Below are 19,308 nucleotides of genomic sequence, written 5' to 3'. Positions count from 1 at the left end.
AATAGTTGCATTTTTCCTACCACTACATTTCAGCCTCAGTATCATTTGTGTGTAACTACTCTAAGAGAAACAATATAGAGAACTGATAAAGTGCTGGACTTGAAATGGAAAGACTCAAGGGAGATTATCGCACTGCGTTCTGAGAACGTTCCATATCATCACGTGATGAAAACGTTCCTGGAACGGATATTACCGCATTAGAAATCAAAACGTGATCAGAACGGGATCAGAACGGCAGTTTACCGCACTGCGATTCCTTTTTCTTGAAACCGTTCTCAGAACGGTTTGCTGTATTAAGTTTTGTGGGCTGTCTTCTGATGACGTCGCCACTCAGTGGTTGGACGGCTCGGGAGAGGCGCTGCCCCCAGGAAAGAGAGAAAAGGGAGGCTTGGGCCATGGAGCTCGCCTCTCCTGAGTCCCTCGGCTTACTGAAATCCCTCACCTCCCTTCCCCATAGGAATCAATCCAAAAACGGAGTTTTAAAAGAGCAGTGAGCCCTATGGGTCTTCATCTGGGGGGAGCAGAGGATGCTTGGCTATGGGGTTGTCCTGCCATCTCTCCCTCTCTCCTCTTTCCCCATAGGAATCAATCCAAAAACGGAGCTTAAAGAGCACTGAGCCCTATGGGTCTTCATCTGGGGGAAGCAGAGGATGCTTGGCTATGGGGTTGTCCTGCCATCTCTCTCTCTCTCCCCTCTTTCCCCATAGGAAAGAATCCAAAAACGGAGTTTAAAATCTCTCTCAGATGCAGACCCAAAGGGCTCTCTTCTGCTCCTTTTAAACTCAGTTTTTGGATTGATTTCTATGGGGAAGGGAGGTGGGGGGATTTCAGTAAGCCTAGGGACTCTGGCCGGGAGAGTGCTTCTCAGCCTCACTGAGAAGTCTTCCCTCCGAAGATTCTCTTGGGAGGGAAGGAAGGCAAGCCCCTATAAAACGCTGGGGCTTCATATGCTGGCATATGTTTGAAGAAAATAGGATAAAACCTATGTAACTTGATGGGCCAAGGGCAGAGTCCCCTCCTTGGCAGCCTGGGCATTAAGGGAGCTCCACGGAGGTCCCTTCAAGCGGAGGGAAAGGGAGGGGACTGGACCAAGAGCAGAGCCCCGGCAGCCATTGCAGCTCTTTAAACCGGTTAGAAAAGAAGAGTCCTCTGCTGTCATCCCATTTCCCCTTTTTGGCAGCTTGACACCCTTTTGCTCCTGTGTGTGTGCATGTAATGTGTGCCTTCAGGTTGTGAGCTTCCCTCCCCGCTTTAACTCTTGTCTGGCTCTTTGCTATGGAATTCTGGGAGTTGTTTGCTTGCTTTTCTGTGGTGCTCCAAACAGAGGAGCTTTTGTGGGTTCCCTCTTTGAGGGAAGGAGGAGAAGGTCCTGGGCATCCCTGCCATCCCTGCCTCCTGCAGGCTCCAAGCACAGGAGCCCCGCTGGACATGACACCAGAGGCCCCCCGCAGAAGCAGCCAGACCTTCTCCCTCTTGCTCTCTGCCCTGGTCCCCTCTTCCTTGAGGGAAGGAGGAGCTCCATGGAGGTCCCTTCAAGCCGAAGGAAAGCAAGTTGCCAGGGAGGGGACTGGGCCAAGGGCAGAGCCCCGGCAGCCATAGCAGCTCTTTAAACCGGTTAGAAAAGAAGAGTCCTCTGCTGTCATCCCATTTCCCCTTTTTGGCAGCTTGACACCCTTTTGCTCCTGTGTGTGTGCATGTAATGTGTGCCTTCAGGTTGTGAGCTTCCCTCCCCGCTTTAACTCTTGTCTGGCTCTTTGCTATGGAATTCTGGGAGTTGTTTGCTTGCTTTTCTGTGGTGCTCCAAACAGAGGAGCTTTTGTGGGTTTCCTCCTGGAGGGAAGGAGGAGAAGGTCCTGGGCATCCCTGCTTCCTGCATTGTGACAGCACAGGAGCCCCACTGGACATGACACTAGAGACCCCCGGAGAAGCAGCCAGACCCTCTCCCTCTTGCTCTCTGCTCTGGTCTCTTCTTTCCCTCTCTTTCCCTGCTTTCCTCTTCTCTTCCTTGTCCCACCTTTCCTCCCTTTTTCCTCCCTTCCCTCCCTCCTTCTTTCCCCCCTCACACACACCCACCTTCCCTCACTGCAGTCGCTCGCCTGCCTGCCTCCCTCCCTGCCTGTCATTCTTTCAGCCAATCAGGAGACGGAGGAATGAGGGAACGGATTTGAGAACGGATAAGAATACCGCACACACTTCTCTTGGAACGTTTTCATCACGTTTCAGCTCTCTGGGAACACATTCAGAACACATTCAAATCCGTTCCCTCCTGGAACACATTTGGAACACATTTAAGCGTTCTGAGAACCCGATTGGAACACATACGTGCGGTATTCTCAAATGCGTTCCGTTCTCATCACGTGATCAGAACGTTCTCAGAACGCAGTGCGATAATCTTCAAGTTCAAATCCTTGGTTGTTCATGGAATTTGTCATGTGCCCCTGAGCCATTGCTAACTCTCAGCTAACCTATTTTAATAAAGTTGCTGTGGGGCTTAAAAACAAGGCAGGGACCCTGTAAAGTAGTTTTGTACATTCCTGTCATGTTGTGGTGGTGGTGGTGGTTTTGCTAATAAGAACAACAGCAACAGCATTTTATCATACACAGGCACTTCTAATTCTATTCCCATCAGATCACTGTAATAAAAAATGCAGCATTTTAAACTGAAGGCAGAAGGATGCAAATCAACAGAAATATTGCAGGAAACCCTGAGAAGGTGAAAGGCACAAGAAAATAAGGAAAAACGTACAAACCACATTTTTTCCCTTGGACTTTTGTCTTGCCTCTTTGCCTTCCCCTCCTGTTCCCTGCTGTCTCCCAGTGCATCTCTGACCTTCAGTTCTCTCCTTTCTTCTCTCTTGGCATACCTTATGCCTTCACATTGCCTCCCTCCCATGTTCTGCAGTTGCACCTTTCTTTCTTCTTTGCTTTACTGTGCACCTTCACCATGTTCCTTTTTTTTGCTTTGCACTCTGCCATTTGTACGTCTCTTTTGTGTCTTCTTTCACCTCATGCCACCTTCTCTTGCTCCTTGCATTCTGCCATTATACCTCTCACTTTCCCTTCTTTTCTTTTTCTTTCTTCTCCTTTGCCTCACTTCACACCTTCACCATGCCTGCCTGCCTTCCTCACTTCTGCTTCTGCTCTTCCTCTTCTTCTTCTATTTATTTGTGCCCGGCCTTTCCCCCAGCCCTCGCACTGAAGGTGACTTAACAAACTTAAAATAGATACAAATAATTTTTCACATTGTACGAGAGTTAAAGCATAATTAAACTATCAGTAGAATTAAAAGCATGCCCATTAAAAAACAACAAATACAGACAAGACATTAATAAAAGCTCTTTTCACATGAACAGCCAGTCCCCAGAGGCTTTGTCTGTTGCTGGGAGAAGGCTGGACAGAGAAGGGCCTTCCCCAAACATCTCAAAATGTTAGGTAGATGGCATGGGATAAGATAACCTGAGCCTGAACTGTATAGACCCTTCTAGGTCACAAGCAACACTTTGAATTGTGTCCAAAAATGAAATCTTGAAATATAGGCCAGGTGATGGTCCAAATAGGCATTGAGAGGCACATCTAGAAGCTGGGTAAAGTTTAGCCAACTACATAGTATAGTAAGTGGGAAAGTAGTAATTCTCCAGCATCCCAAGGGTCAAAGGCTCACTGATTTAAAGGATCCATTTGGGGAATTGTTATGTTGTTGTATAGCAGTTCTGTCCCTTCTAATTAATTATATATACACGGAACATAAAAAGGCAGACTCTTAAAATTTGTAGAGGAGCCAATATTGTTAAGGTTCAAGTTGGATGAGTTGCAGCATTATAACATTTGGGGGAAGGGAGGGACCAACTTTAAGATGTCTGCATTTAAGAGACTCAGAAGATGTCTCAACAGAATGCCCTGAAACTGCAGCAGAGGGGAAAGAGAGAGGTTTTCTGACATTTTTAGGGCTTGGGTGGATGTGAAAACCAAAAGGGTATATTTGTGGTTAATTCAGTTTTGAGTTCTACCTCAGTTAATGAAAAGGAGCAGCCAGAAAATGTTGAATGGCTTTTCCAACTTGTTTTGGAATGCCCAAAGACATTCCAAAACAGTGGATGCCCAAGAGCCTGGCATGCCAACCTGAGGCACATGTCTGTGTGCTGTGTAATTTGGCCAGTGACTCAGTGAATGCTCCCAGGCTTCCTCATCAAAATCTAGATTTTTTTTATCATTATGTTATCTCTTTTTCTCTGTGAATCCTTTGCATCCATACCATCTTGATGTTTATTTATGATCCTGAACACAGTCAAGAATTGGAAGACAGCTGCCCATGGAATCCTAAATATCAAGCCTGATGGACAACTTTTAGCCTGAGGGTTGAATTCAGTATCAGAGAGGTGTGTGTGTTTCTGGTTGTATTCCATGCAAAAGGCAAAAGGATAGGAGCAAAAATACCGGCATATTCGAGCCCATACAGTATATGCTTACCAGTAGTAACCAAGCCTTCAGAGAAAGGCATTTCATTCTTATGTCATGAAGGAAAACTGTACAAAAGCTGGGAAGCACTAAATGCTGATATTGGAGGAAGGGAGGTGACCATTAAGGCAATCCTAGGCCTGTTACAGACTGCCAAAATAAAGCTGCTTTGGGTCTCTTTGGAGGTATGCTATTTAAATGATGCATGGGTCGTAAGAGTCCGGAGGTCGCGCCAAAGCCACACTCCATTCCTAAGCACTGGAGTGCAGCTTTGGTGCAGCTTCCGGATTCTTAGGATGGCAGTCTGGAACAGGCCTTAGAAAGCTAGATTGGGCCTCCAAGATGTCCCCCATATTTGATGCATATTATGGCTTGAGTCTTGCTTGCCGGGAATTCTGAAATCCAAAATATTTTAAAAATCAAAACTTTTTTCATCGGTGTCTGAGATAGTGATACCTTTGCTTCTGATAGAACAGTGTACACAGACTTTGTTTCTGGCACAAAATTATTAAAATATATAAAATTACCTTCAGACTATCTGTGTAAGTTGTATATGAAACATAAATGAATTTTATGTTTAGACTTGGGTCCCATCTTCAAAATATCATTGTGTATGTATATAGAAATATAAGTATTCAAAAATAAATAAAACAATCCAAAATTCAAAACACTTTTGGTCCCAAGCATTTGATAACAGAGTCTCAGCCTGTATCAGCCAAGTCATTCTTCATGTATGAATCTTGGTTTGGATAAAATGGTACTGTCCACATAGGGATGTAAATCGTTTCTAATTTCATTTTCAAAAGAAGCAATATGTAATTTTAGCTTTTTTCCCCCCTGTGGTGAGAAAGCCTTTGAAGCCTTGTAGTTTTCAAAGACTGTTTGCAATTCAGGAGGTTTCTGCACACAAATACACACACACAAACCATGTGGACTTTTTCACTGAAGGTTTCATTTTCTTCTGCGAAAACTTATTTTCTTCACACATACATTTTTAGTGAGAAAACTCCAAATGGACAAAAACAAATAGATCAAGAGGAAGAGGGAAAGCATAAATAGAGAGGGAGAGATGTTTTGGATGAAGACAAGACTGGTTTTCTTGAACTCTTAACAGGAAAAGCCCACATTGCAACATTTATGTCAGTGCAGTATAATGCAAGAGTTGGAATTGTGTGGGTTTCTAGAATTTATCAAACTACAGCTCCCAGAATTCCTCACAATAGACTATATTGGCTAGTGTTGCTGGGACTCACCCTTCGATAAATGCATTCCTCCCACTCTTGAAATAATGCATAGCAATAGCCATCTTTCTGCAACCAGCATGATGTAGCTGTTTGAGTGTAGGACTAGGATAGAGGAAGACTAGGGTTGGACTCCCTGGCCTGCTGTGGAAACCCATGGGATGACCTTAAGGAAGTCACATTCTCTCAGCCTCAGGGAAGGCAAGGGCAGACCCACTCTGAACAAATTCTGCCAAGAAAACACCGTTATGGCCTTAGAGTCTCCATGTCTGAAATGACTGGAAGGCACACAACAACAATCAATTTTTTCTCTTTCTTCCTGGTCAGCATCATAAACAAAAAACAAGCTGCCTGTCTAATTTGTCCAGCAAGGATATTTTTAGCCCTTACCAAAATAAATTGGCTAACCCCACCAGGGGAAACAACTTAAGGCTGAAGTGTAATTTCTATCCTCCTAATTTTATCTTCCCAAATACCAGTGTCTTCCATAGTATTCCTTATGTGAGCTGACACTGTGTGGCTTTTTAAAAGTATATGTTTCTTTTTATATTTATGCTTTTGAAGAATATTGTCTAGACATGATGAGTTGTCACACAGTGCCAAGTTGGACTGTGTAAAACTATATTGGGACGCAATTCAAATGCCTGTTCTGAATAAGTAAATAGTACTCTCTTTACACATCCTTCCTCCCTTCACCAGGCAAAAAGAAGAGCACTTTTCTTTCTAGTTATGTATGTGTGTACATACATAAGGGAAAACAGAAAGACACTACATCTTTCTTTAATTTTAACCTTCTCTTCTATTTTATGTCAATATGAACATATAATACATACTGGAATAGGATTTGAATAGAATCCCTTATACAAATCCAGTGTTGTGTTTCAAAGAGATGTTTTTTTAAAAATGTGATATTAATGTGATATTGCTTCATTTTAGGCCCAGGAAAGGAGCAAGTTCTTCTCTGTCTTCTATCTGTCTATTAATGCAGGAAGTTTGATCTCCACTTTCATTACTCCTGTGCTGAGAGGTCAGTATTGATTTAGAGTTACTGTATTAGATGAACCATTGAGAATGCCACAGCCTTGGTCCCCTGACTTCCACGTTCTGAATGAAAAGAAACCATTATATCCTTTTAGAGTTACTTTACCAAACCATTGTAATTATGCGTTGTGGATTTTGCTGTGAGAGCAGAGGGCATTATGACCTAAATCCGTTTGCTAGTCCAACCAGAGTCCAGCCACTGAATCAATGGAAGGAACTCACATAAAAGTCAACTTGCTGTTGCTGTTGTGGACCCACTCTAGTTGAAAATAGCAATTGGATTCAGGATTATGTATTCTGGAATGTATCCAGGAAAACAATGTGGAACTGGAAACACCAGAATATTACTTTCTTTTTTACACTGTGCTGGCTCTCAGGAACATTGTAGTAGATGTGCACAGCAGTTTAGTAAAGCCAGTTGAGTCTGAGGTTTTACTCCCCTGCCAAGGATCCATTTCAGTCACCCATGTTCTATCTTCCAATATGTCTACATTTGGCCAAATACCTTCTTCTGCTTGCATATGCCTTATGTGTTTTGAACCTTTTATGTAGTAGGAGGTACAGCCTGGTAATGTGTTGAAAACACCTGCGATTTCATTAGAGTCAGCTCACAAGCATTATGGAGTCTCTGAAACTGTGATGCAGCCAAAGGTGAGCAAGAGTGTTCTGTGATTTTTCCATGAAGCTAAACAGGAAGTTGAATGCAGCTTGATCAGCAACACTTGGTGAAAGAGCCTTATGTAAATTGCACACAGAGGTGGGATGATGATAATAATAATAATAATAATAATAATAATAATAATAATAATAATATTCACTGGCTTTAACTGAGCAAGACTGTCCAAGTCTGTATATTAGAAAATGTATTCATTACGAATACAGTGCCCAAGTCCAGATGTGGTTAGCTGAACCAAAGGTATCCTATGTCCTGAAACTAAGCTCTAGTTTAGCCTAGATAGAACAGAGAAGCAAAACTAGAGCTTACATTTCACATGCCACAAAATTCTCTGAAAGCCAAGACCTTTCTGTCTCTGTGTGTTCTTTTTTCATAATCAAGAGTTGTTTGTGTGTTTTTAAAAAAAGAATGATGTGCACATTTTTAGGGAAAAATCTATTTAATTGTTATGGCTGGGAACACACACTTTCTTGTTTGCTATACATGCTTCAAAGTACAAGACAGAGTGCAAAGCTATTTATCAGCATCAAGTCTGGTAAGTAGCTGTTGCTGTCTAAATTGGGCAAACTCCCCCACTCCTACCACAAATCAGAAATAATATGGGCATGGAGCAGAACGCTTCCTAGATGGTCAAATTACTTCTAATGCATCTGAAAGAAAAATAATAAACAACTCAGCATCAGACACACGTACAAAGGCAATATTGTGAACTTCAGATGAAGTTGTAATCCTCAGCAACATTTTATTAGAAATGTTTATTCTGTGGAATATTCAACTGTGTAAGAATTTTGTTTTCATTTGCTCATGCAGTGTGGAATACCTGCTGGAGTTCATTTCCTGTGCACACACTTCTAGGCCTACTTGCTGTTTGCACAACACATACATGCACACACATATGTGCTGGTGTCTGTAGGAAGGCATGTATCTAAACAACTAGAGGCAGCTTACTGTCTTTGTTTTGATCCTACCAATACAAGCCTAGGGTTACAAATATTTGTAGATGCAAACACAACTGGCTGAAATCTTGCATCACACCAGTGGATCATTAAGTTCTGCCAGGTGCTGCTTCATGTTTTTCTTCTCTCTTTGCATGATTGACCTGCCTATTTTGGAGGGTGAGCACTCCTCCCAGGCCATTCAGTAGCCAACAGAGAAGGGGGAGATGAATTAAAGGCAGCCAAAGACATCTTCCTATCTGTCTATCTGCTCCTTGGCCTCCCTTTGTCCTTTCCTGGGCAATGAATGGCACCCAGCCAAAAAACAGATAGGTGGTTTAAGGAGGGCATCATAACAGAATAGAGTGCTGAGTTCCTCCACCATAGTGATATATGTCACTAACAGGATGCCAGTCAACTGTTTCTCTACCACCCCTCATACACACACACTCACCATACAGTTACCCAATGCAAAATTGGTGTTGGTCATGTGTTACTATAAACAGTAACATTCTTGGGGGGAAATGCAATATTTTGTTTTATGAAGGCCAGAATGCTGAAGGCACTAGTTCAAGCATTTAATTGCTTTGTTCCAGATTTTGTTATCTTCAGCTGTATAAACAACCTTGTACACCTAATCCCTTTCTCTGTTTATTGCTTCAGTACTTACAGAACTTGATTGCATTTTAACAATTGTTGTCTGAGTGTCACTTAGTAAAGATTCTCCTTAGCACAAGGAAGATTCAGAACAGGGAATCTAACAGAAGAGCTCATGCACTTTATTTTGTAGAGGCCAAAGGAAAACATGAAAGTTTTCTGGCTGCATTTTAGCACCACCACTACAGTGCAGCTTTGCTATTTCCAAGTCAGCAGCAGCAAGAACCTATGAAATTTCAATTATTCTTAAAATGGGGATGGGGAAAGTGTAATCTGTGGGCTACATTCAGCCCCCAGGGACTTTCTGTGGGCCACAGGCTTGGCCCAGCACCTCAAATCCACACATTTGAAATTTCCCCCAGATCACCACATCAATCAGGGGGAAATCCTCTGTTTGCTGCTCCTGGAGCCTGCCTTCTAATGCCCCCCAAACCCTGAAATCACCAGAAAACTCTGGAAATTCAAACTGGGGGTAACTTCCAGTCACTCCAGGGTTGAATTATCAACCCATTTACAAGGCCCAGTAGCCTAACGCAGATCAACTGGAGTGAAAATTGGACCGTGCACCAGCAATAATTGCCACCCATTATTTCCCAAACTTTGGTCCTCCAAATGTTTTGGACTTCAGCTCCCAGAATTCCTGACTGTTGGCCAAGCTGGCTGGGGCTTCTGGAAGTTGAAGCTGAAGAACCTAGATGACCAAAGTTTGGGAATCACTGCTCTAGACTCACTCGGTAGTCTAATTAACTTTTTGCTGCTCCTAGATGTTACTTCACTGCCCATAGACAGCCCTTTCACTCTATGCAAATTTAGTGCTATGATTCTACTTTATCTGCCGTGGTTCTGTCCTATGGAATTTTGGGATTGGTAGTTTAGGGAGGAGCCTTTAGAATCTTCAACCAGAGAGGTCTTCTGGTGATTCTGACCAAACTAGAAACCCCAGGACTCCATCTGATATTGCAATGGCACTTAAAGTGGAATCATTGTGCAATAATTCTGTAGGGTGAAAGGACCCCTAGAGACTGCCTATTCCACTTCCAGACTGGTAGTCCTGACACAAAGGATTGATTCATGTAACCAGGCTAGTATTTTTAAATTGTAGTCTAGCATAGTGATAAATAATCACAATAATGTTAAACAGTATGTTGTGATGTAACTATAACATTGGTTCACCAGAGACCGAACAGCCAGGACCCTCAAACCACTGTTGTTATCAATGAAACACAGACCACCACTTGTATTTGTTTAAGGGTGAAATATGAAAAAGTTGGACTACCGTGGATTTGCGCTAAGGCAAGGTGAATGGTTCAGCACATCCTCAGAATAAGACATCTTGAAAAATCTTAGAAAGAGGATGGAGCCCGGCATGCTGTTTCTAGATTTGCATTATGTCTCAAGTCATTCACGCGACTGATTCAACACATAGATTCAGCACTGTGAAATGAGCATGTACACAGCTTGCAACTAGAAATTATTTGAATCCTTCCTCTTTATGTTAGGACATAACATAAAGTGGAGGGAAAGTATGAAATTCAGAACTGAAACTTGATGAAATGGACTCTTGTTTTTCATTACCATAGGGGATGTGGAGTGCTTTGGAGGAGACTGTTATGCTCTGGCTTTTGGTGTTCCTGCTGCTCTAATGGTCATAGCTCTCAGTAAGTATTATGTGAAATAACAAAGCACTGATGATGGTACTATCAACCCCTTTACATTACTTCAAGGATAGGAAACAAACCCTAGCAGCCACAGCAAAAATCATGAGCCACTCTCAGGTTTAATGCCTCTGTACAAGATTCCTATAATTGACGGGACTGATCTCTAACATGGGTCTACAGAACCTGTTTGAATCTGGTGGCTCTGAATCTTTCAACTAATAATGAAAGGATAACTATTTCCTAGCATATTCAAAGTGTGTTTTCCTTACCAATGAAGCCTGAAGTTGCCTCCATGCATATGAGGTTAGCAGATAAGGTTTCCAGTCAGGGAATGTGGTTCCCAATCAGTTCTGAGACCTGGGGCCCTTTCATATTAGAGAATTATAGCACTATGATTCCACCTTGTCCACCATCATTATATCTTATGGAATCATGGAATGTGCAGTTTAGGGAGGAGCATTTAGAACTTTCTGACAGAGTGCTCCTGCAGTGCCTCCAAAAACTTCAATATGTGTGTGTGTGTGTGTGTGTGTGCGTGTGTGAGTGAGCCTCAAGCAGACCTACAGCTTCAAGTAGACCAACAGGCACTTTGGGGGTTTTTTCATATTTTTAGAAGCCTATGTGGCCCCTGGAGGGCACCAGGTCCCCCCCCCCCCGGACTTGCCACAGATGCCCATTTCAGCAGCTCTCCAGGGTTTCAGTTAGAGATCTTTCTGAATCCCAACCAAAGTCCAGGACTGAAACTGGACCTTTCACCTGCTGAACATGTGCTCTGCCCCCAGACTACAACCTTTCTTTCCCCATGTTTAAAGAAACTGCTTTCCCTACCATCTCTTGGCACATTCACTTGGAAGCAGCACATTCATCTCAGCTTTCACCCACCCACCCCAATCCTGGTTGGCAGGCACAATCTGCATGCTTATCCAGACTTGATTTGGCATTTCATTAATTATTTTGGCATGTTTATCCTGGTCTAAGAAAGGACCTCTGGCCAGTAAACAGCAAATGCCACGATACAGTATTAAAACCACATAAATCAATTGATTAAAAAAACCCTCACCTAGTAGATACAAAAATGAGGCACAGCAACAAACCAGTGCATTACCTTTCCATAATATTTGAGCTACCCAGCCCCAGAAGTCATTGAAATAAAAAGAACTAACTAGCTGTTGATGCTTAAAGGAAAGCAGACCCCAGAAAGTTAGAGCTCAGTGAGGACATAACTATTGAAATACCCCCTATCATTGTAGCCACCAATCTGACCTCAGATAATACCTGCATTTGGAGCCCAGTGCATTTGTGCACAAGTGAACAGGTTCACACAGGACCCTCGCTGTATCCCAAACTGGACCCTGTGTCAGCATGGTGGGGCAAATGATGGGGGGCCTGCAGAACCTAGCACAACCAGTGAAGTTCTTTTTTCACACAGAGTTGATTTACTATTTACTGAGTGTAGTTAATATGGTCACACCAGCCAGTACATGTGTGTAGGCTGAGATGCCACTCAATCCTGCCAGTACGTTACTTCCTGAACTCCTCTTAGCAGCCCATCACTGACTGGAGAGATAGCCTGGCAATGGTTTAAAGTGGGATCTCTTGATATACACACATTTGCTGGATGCCAGTGTATCATGATAAGAGAGAGGTGGTGCTGTGAGCATTGATGGCCTAAACAACCAGTACACAAGCCCCAGCTTGGGAATGCCACTCAGTGCTATAAAACTGCATGTAATCTACCAAACAGTGATGGGTATTGGATGCTCAGGAGGGACAATGTTCCATTCTGCCACTCCTCAGTGCTGGCAGGCCATGTGGGGAGAACAGAAGGGAACATGCTCAGTTTGGGGCAGGAACTAGGAGGAGCAATTGAGGACATCACCTCCTTAGAGGCCATGGCAATAATAGGTCTATTTGATCCTTTAATTTTGGTTTGTGTTTGAGTAGATTTTAAGCAAATAAAGCTAGTTGAAGACTTCTGAGTGTAGTTGTTGTGTGCCTTCAAGTTGTTTTCGACTCATAGCAACCCTAAGGTAAACTTATCACAGGGTTTTCTGGGATGGAGAGTATGGGATTCATCCAAGGTCACCCAGTGGTTTTCATGGTTGAGCAGAGAGTTGAGCCCTGATCTTCAGAACTGTAGTCCAGCACTCAAACTACTACATCACACTGGCTTTCTATGTGTAATAGACTCCCATATAGATAAGAGAGAAAGAGGGAGGAGAAGAAGGGGTGGAAAGCAGAGAGTTGGCTGGTAGCTTCCATATCAGTAGGATGTTGAATCCATGCAAAATTTCAGTCTGAACTTTAAAAGATCTATCCAAGGTGTTGATCCTGTCTCCTGAGTACCATCCTGCAGCCACTGCTGCCAGGAAATGCTGTTTTCTCTTCTGTGACTCACCTCTGCTAAGTCTGTGGCCAAAGAGAGACAGGTGAATCATAGCCACATAAACCATGGGTGAACCCAGGAATAGCTGAGGAGGGGAAAACAGAGGAAAAAAATAACTTCCTTTTCAAGCCATGTCTGCATTGCCACCTCTCTTGGGTGAGCTGCAGGCCTTATTGCATCAGATCCAAGGGTCCAAATAGAGCAGAATTCTATTTAAAACAGTGAGAGAGGCCTAAGGTGGTTGATTGCTTGGGGAAGAAGAGCAAATGACACCTGGTGGCAAATTAATGGGCATAGTACCCAGCCAGTATTGTTAATCTGGGATGCCTCGAATGGTCACCCCAGTCTGCTTAGTGATAAAGTCAGCACTGAACTGTGAACAGCCAACAAGAAACCTCAAAACAAGTTGTTGATGTTGTGTGCCTTCAAGTCATTTCCGATTTATGGCAACCCTAAAGTGAGCTTATCTGAGGGTTTTCTTGGCAAGATTTATTCAGAGGGGGTTTGCCTTTGCCTTCCTCTGAGGCTGAAAAAATATGACTTGCCCAAGCTCACCCAGTGAAGTTCCATGGCTGAATGGTGATTTGAACCCTGGTTTCCAGAGTCATAATCCAGCACTTAAACCAGTATACCACACTAGCTCTGCAAAGCAAAGCACAGAGGCAAAAGCTTTCTCCATTTGTTTATTATTAGCATCTGGTTTTTGTTTTGTTTTTGGCGTTCAGATCTATAACACCTCAGGGCTAGGGTTTCTATCATTAATCACTCTTGAGAGATCTAATGTCTTCTACACAATTTGTCTTTTCTTTTTCTTTTTTTTAAGGCACTAAGCTACATTTTATGGGTATCTTGGATAAGAGGTTGTCACAAACAATTGTTCCAGAAAACCAACTTGGGAAAGTTACTTTTTTTGGACTACAGCTCAGCCAGGGTAGCCAGTGGCTATGGTGGCTGGGAATTTGGAGAAGTGTTTTTCAAAAAAGCAATTTTTCCAAGCCAAGCAGAGAAAAACCTTCCTTTCTATAAGCTGACTCAAATATGTTTGTATAAGAAAAGTCTTGTTCTGTGCAAGCTGATACAAACATCTAAAGCACATCTGAGGCAACTCCAGGCGGGCATGGAAAGTGTCATGTCTGAAGCTCTGCAGAACCACTGCCTGTCAGTGTTGACAGTATAGAGCTAGATGGGCCAATGGCATCTGAAAAAGGCTTCATTCTATAGACTCATGATCTTAGCTGCCATATAATGCTTTGTTATCACTTATTCTATGATAAGGTCTTGCAGCCAGGAGATAATGTTACAGGAATCATGGTACCTGTCCTTCCTTAAAATGACTTGCCCAGAAGCTTGATGTCTACCACATTGTTTCTTTGTATTTGTTTTGAAAGTTTCTCTTTGAAAAGTATCATCACAGAAGCATTCAGGGGGAAAATACACTAGCAAAATGCTATGGTTCCTTTTAAAGAAATCAAGCAAAAATGGATTTGTTGTTCTTGCTGCTACTGCAGATCCCTTGTAATAATGTACTGCCTGAACCTCAGAACCATCTTTTTAAGGGGTACCTGAAAAAAAAACACTGTCTTGCACAAAAAGGCCATCTCCTCTATGCCAATGGAATGCCAAGGGCTATAAACCCTTATTTATACACTTAACTGTACAATTCTTTCATAGTTGTGTTTATTGCTGGGAATGGAATGTACAAAAAGACACCACCACAAGGAAATGTCTTACTTGATGTTTGGAGGTGCATTTGGGTAAGTGTCTTCCTTAGATATCCTTTCCATGTATGGTTCTATGATTTTGAAAAATTTCCATATAGACATGCATGACTGTGTGTGCTAATACTAGGGATTATGAAATATTAATATCAGTCGGTAATATATATCTTACTCCACTATCCTATATGTTTACTCAAAAATCAGTCTCAATATCATTTATTATTATTGTCTATTTATATAGCGCCATCTATATACACGACACTTTACAAACAGTTACAGAATAAAGTATTTATAACTATTCGAATAATCTAAAATACTAAAATACAATAGTAAAATACAATAAAATACACAGAGAGACACACAATTAGTTCAACTGCATTTAACTCCAGCTAAGTACATATAGGGTTGCAGCCTTAAGCAAAGGATCTGTTTGCATAAATTTACGTATAAAAAAAACACATTATGTCTGAAGCCATAATCTTTGTTTTTAGAAAATGTACACAGAACACATATTTATTGTTTAAGGGAGAACAGGGGAGGATGCACCTTTTCAAACTCTGCTTGCCATTCACAGTTTTTATAAGAACTTGTGTTAACATTTATTTAGTGTTTATTGTTAAGGGCAATGAATGAGTCTCGAGGGAGATGGGTGAGATGGATTGTAGATGTTGTCTGTTATAGCAAACACTTTGAAAAATCCAGTAACACTTTACTGCTTTCCATAGTTCTACACACACACATACACACCCAGCCTGTTTAAATTGGGGGCACTGTTTTAGTCGATTAAAAGCTTTTGGATTGATTAATTTATCTGATAAAGCTGTGAAATGTTTCAGTACTCTTTAGCATGCATGTGTGCAAGAAACTGCCTCATCTCAAGCCAGTCATGAACCCAGTGTGGCAGAGACAAGCTTTGTGTACCTGACATAGTTAGACAGCTGTGAGGGCCATTTCACAGCCTTGCTGACATCTGTTCTGTTTTTCCTTTAAAAGGGGAGGAGAGGTCTGGCAGCCTTTGAGTAGCATCTGCCAGTTGTATCTATCTACTGTTTTCATTTCATGCAATGCTTCCAGCATAGCATCATTTTTGGGGAAATTTTGGGCAATCAAAATGGCATCCCACAGTTGCACGGTGCATTTTTGGCCTGTTGCTGCTGCTGTTTGCCATCACCACTGCCAGATAGGTCCAGCTGGATCAAGCAATTGAGAAAGTGGCACTCTAGATGCTAAGCTTGAAATGTTCTCTCTCTATTTGTTACCCATTGTTTGAGGCTTTAATATTTTTTTTTATTCGTATTGCTCGTTAACCTATTTAGGGTTGGTTTTTTATTTGTTTGTTTCTGGTTTGGGGTTGTTGGGGTTTTTTTGTTGTTTTTGTTTGTTTGTTTGTTTGTTTCTGTTTTTGTTTTTTTGGTCTAATTGTTAATGCAGCCTATTAAATTTTAGTTATTCTAAAAACCCTTTATATGTTTTTTGGGGGGGAGGGGAGTTCCAGAATGACTGAAAATGTTGTCTGCAATGTTTAAAGCAGGGGTAGGCAACGTGTGGCCTTGAAGTTGTATAGGGTCCTCCAAGGCTGTTTTTGACCCTGACCTGCCAGACTCCCCCCAAACTACCTTTTTTGCCTGGCAAAAAGGGTGAATTCCCTCTTCTAGAAGCCACCAGGAGCAGAGATTCACTTTTTAAAATAGGTTTTGGAGAGGGCTCCAGTGTTTAACATTTTAAAATATCCAGTAGTGGACCTCCAGCCAGTAATGAACTTCAAAATTGGTCATGAACTTCCAATCTCTTTGCAGGTGTTCCTCCATTTTCAAAAATCATTTGTGGCCATCTCTATGTCCTCCAGAGTGTACTAGGGGCAAGAAAACTGGCCCACAGACTCACAGATTCTGCCCATCCCTGTTTTAAACTAAGAAGTAAATGTTACTGATTATGTCGGCTGGGAGGTAATAGCAGTTTAGATCATGACATTTCAGCAGTAATGGTCCCTTGTTACTCACAGGGAAAGTACCATATTACACGTAAAATCATTTGTAGTTTGGTGAGGTATTCAGCCTGGTCTGTCAGAGAACTCTGGTTCCTCACCAAACTACAAATCCCAAGATTCTGTAGGTTACAGTCATGGTAGTTAAAGCAGTATCAAACTGCTTTAATTCTGCAGTATGGCTATACCATTTGTTCTTTCAAACAAGCATAAGTGCTCACTTGAACTAAACTAGAGAACTTTGAGCCCAAACAATTTTATTGGCTTCGTAATTCCTACTTGGCTCCTACCCGTTCATCACCCTGTTTAATCTTACTTTACACCAGCATTGCGGTCATTGTGGCAATTTAGCTAGTATACCATTTAAGGCTTTTTAAATTCAGGGGAAGGAGGGGTGAATGACTTAGGGATGCTGTATGTTGGACAGTTACAAAGTTATGAATTGTGCAGAGGGAGAGATGATATTTTCCTCCCCCAACCAGCATATTAAAATTCAGGGTCACCCGGAAAAATTGATTGTTACTATATTCATTACAGACAAAAAGAAGTGCTTTCTTGCACAGTCATTAACATGTAATTATCTTAGGGAATTCATTAACAGAAGATGTAGTGCTAGCCACTAGCTCAAGATGGCTTTTCAAAAAATGGATTGAGAGAACTTTATAGATATGGGGCAGGTCTCTCAGGCTGCAGTCCTCTTACATAGGAATCTGGTTTACTGACTGCATGGGAATTACTCTTGAGTAGACATGCTCAGGATCCTGTTGTCAGTTGCCCTAAGGCAGCACAGCTACATGGATGTCCAAAAGAGGCCAGATGTAAAGGACTAGCACATGCATTATGTTCTTTTCCTTAGTGTATGGTTCGCCACTGACAGCATGCTAGACTCAAGACTGTTTCTGCAGTCAATGGTGCAGCTACAAAGTGGTGGGCAAAATGAAGGCATTTCTCCTCCAAACAGGAATACTGCCTCCTAATGAAATTTTCCTTTATTCCCCAAATTTCTAGCTTTGCAGGGAGTGAGACACTGAAAATCATTTACACCTATAAGTCTTATATTTGCTGTGTTTGCCTTGGTATCTCTGCCTGCTCCTTTTCTTTGGATGCCTGGACTGTATTTTTAATATTCAACTAAAGTGTTATGTTTCTGCAATGCTGGAGGTTTAGGGAGTGGGTCTCTGGATGAGTGAATAATATTTATTTATTTATTTATTTATTTATTTATTTATTTATTTAATTTCCCACCTCTCCCTGCAGATCAAAGTGGGATTACATCCAGTAAAATGCAATCAATAAAATACTAACAACAATAATAATTGCAAATAAAGATTAACTATATCATCATACCATAATAGCAACAGCAATAAGATTGTACAGGAATTATAATCAAGGAGTGGAGCATTAACATAACAAATTTCCTTTACAGGGTCAGATGGGTAAGCCTGCTGGAAGAGATCCATCTTAACTGCCTTCTTGAAGGCATAGAGGGTGGTGATTAGATGGATCTCTTCCAGTAGGCTATTCCATAGTTTTGGAGCGGCAACACTAAAAGCTCTTTGGGAGATCATTGTTAATATAGTTTTTTGGTATTCTAATAAGTTCTTCCCAGATGTTCTGAGAGTGTGGGGTGGATTGTGTAGGGAGAGGCGTTCCTGCAAATAACTCGGGCTCAAGCCATGTGGGGTTTTAAAGGTAATAATCAACAACTGGTACGGTGCCCGGAAGCTGATCGGCAGCCAGTGAAGAGATTTTAGAACAGGTGTTATGTGGTCAGACCTAGATGAAAGGGTGACCAACCTGGCTGCCATATTTTGAACCAACTGAAGCTTCTCAACTTGGCACAAGGGTAGCCCCATGTAGAGCGCATTGCAGAAATCTAAGCGAGAGGTTACCAGTGCGTGTACTACTGTTTCAAGGTCCTTTCGGTCCAGACAGGGGCGCAGTTGGCGTATCAGCTGAAGCTGATACCAGGCACTCCTGGCCATCGCATCTACTTGAGATGATAGCTGTAGGGATGAATCCAGGAGTATTCCCAAACTGCGAACTTTGTCCTTTAGGGAAGTGTGACCCCGTCCAGGATTGGCTGACCAATTTCCCTCCCTGGACTTGGAGTTCCTATCGCAAGTACCTCCGTTTTCTCTGGATTCAGCCTGAGTTTATTTTCCCTGATCCAGCCCATTACCGACCCAAGACAGGAATTCAGAGGAGAGATGCCATCCTTAGTCACTGCAGCAGTCAGAGACATAGAGAACCATATTTGGGTGTCATCAGCATACTGATAACACTGCGCCACATGTCTCTGGATGATCTCACCCAGCGGCTTCATGTAAATGTTAAACAGCATGGGAGACAGAATGGTGCCCTGAGGGACACCAGATGTCAGCTCTCTCTTAGATGAGCAGCTATCCCCCAGCCTCACCATCTGGAATCTGCTCAAGAGGTAGGACCGGAACCACTGGAGTGCAATGTCCCCAATTCCCAGCTCCCTCAGGCGTTCCGGAAGGATACCATGGTCAATGATATAGAAGGCCGCTGAGATGTCCAAGAGCACCAACAG

The 19,308-nt window shown here is 42.3% G+C and overlaps 1 protein-coding gene across 1 annotated transcript in view; it reads left to right on the top strand.

Moving 5' to 3' along the window:
- Positions 1-19,308, top strand: part of SLC15A2 (solute carrier family 15 member 2) — a 95,491-nt gene that overhangs the window by 28,356 nt on the left and 47,827 nt on the right. Inside the window, 4 exon segments of the mRNA XM_042445090.1 lie at positions 231-237; positions 6,639-6,723; positions 10,586-10,663; positions 14,721-14,803. Coding sequence (XP_042301024.1) covers positions 231-237; positions 6,639-6,723; positions 10,586-10,663; positions 14,721-14,803 — 253 coding nt within the window.

The sequence above is a fragment of the Sceloporus undulatus genome, chromosome 1 (assembly GCF_019175285.1).
Source record: "Sceloporus undulatus isolate JIND9_A2432 ecotype Alabama chromosome 1, SceUnd_v1.1, whole genome shotgun sequence".
NCBI classification, from domain to species: Eukaryota; Metazoa; Chordata; class Lepidosauria; order Squamata; family Phrynosomatidae; genus Sceloporus; species Sceloporus undulatus.
This window is presented reverse-complemented; position numbering and strand designations above follow the sequence as displayed.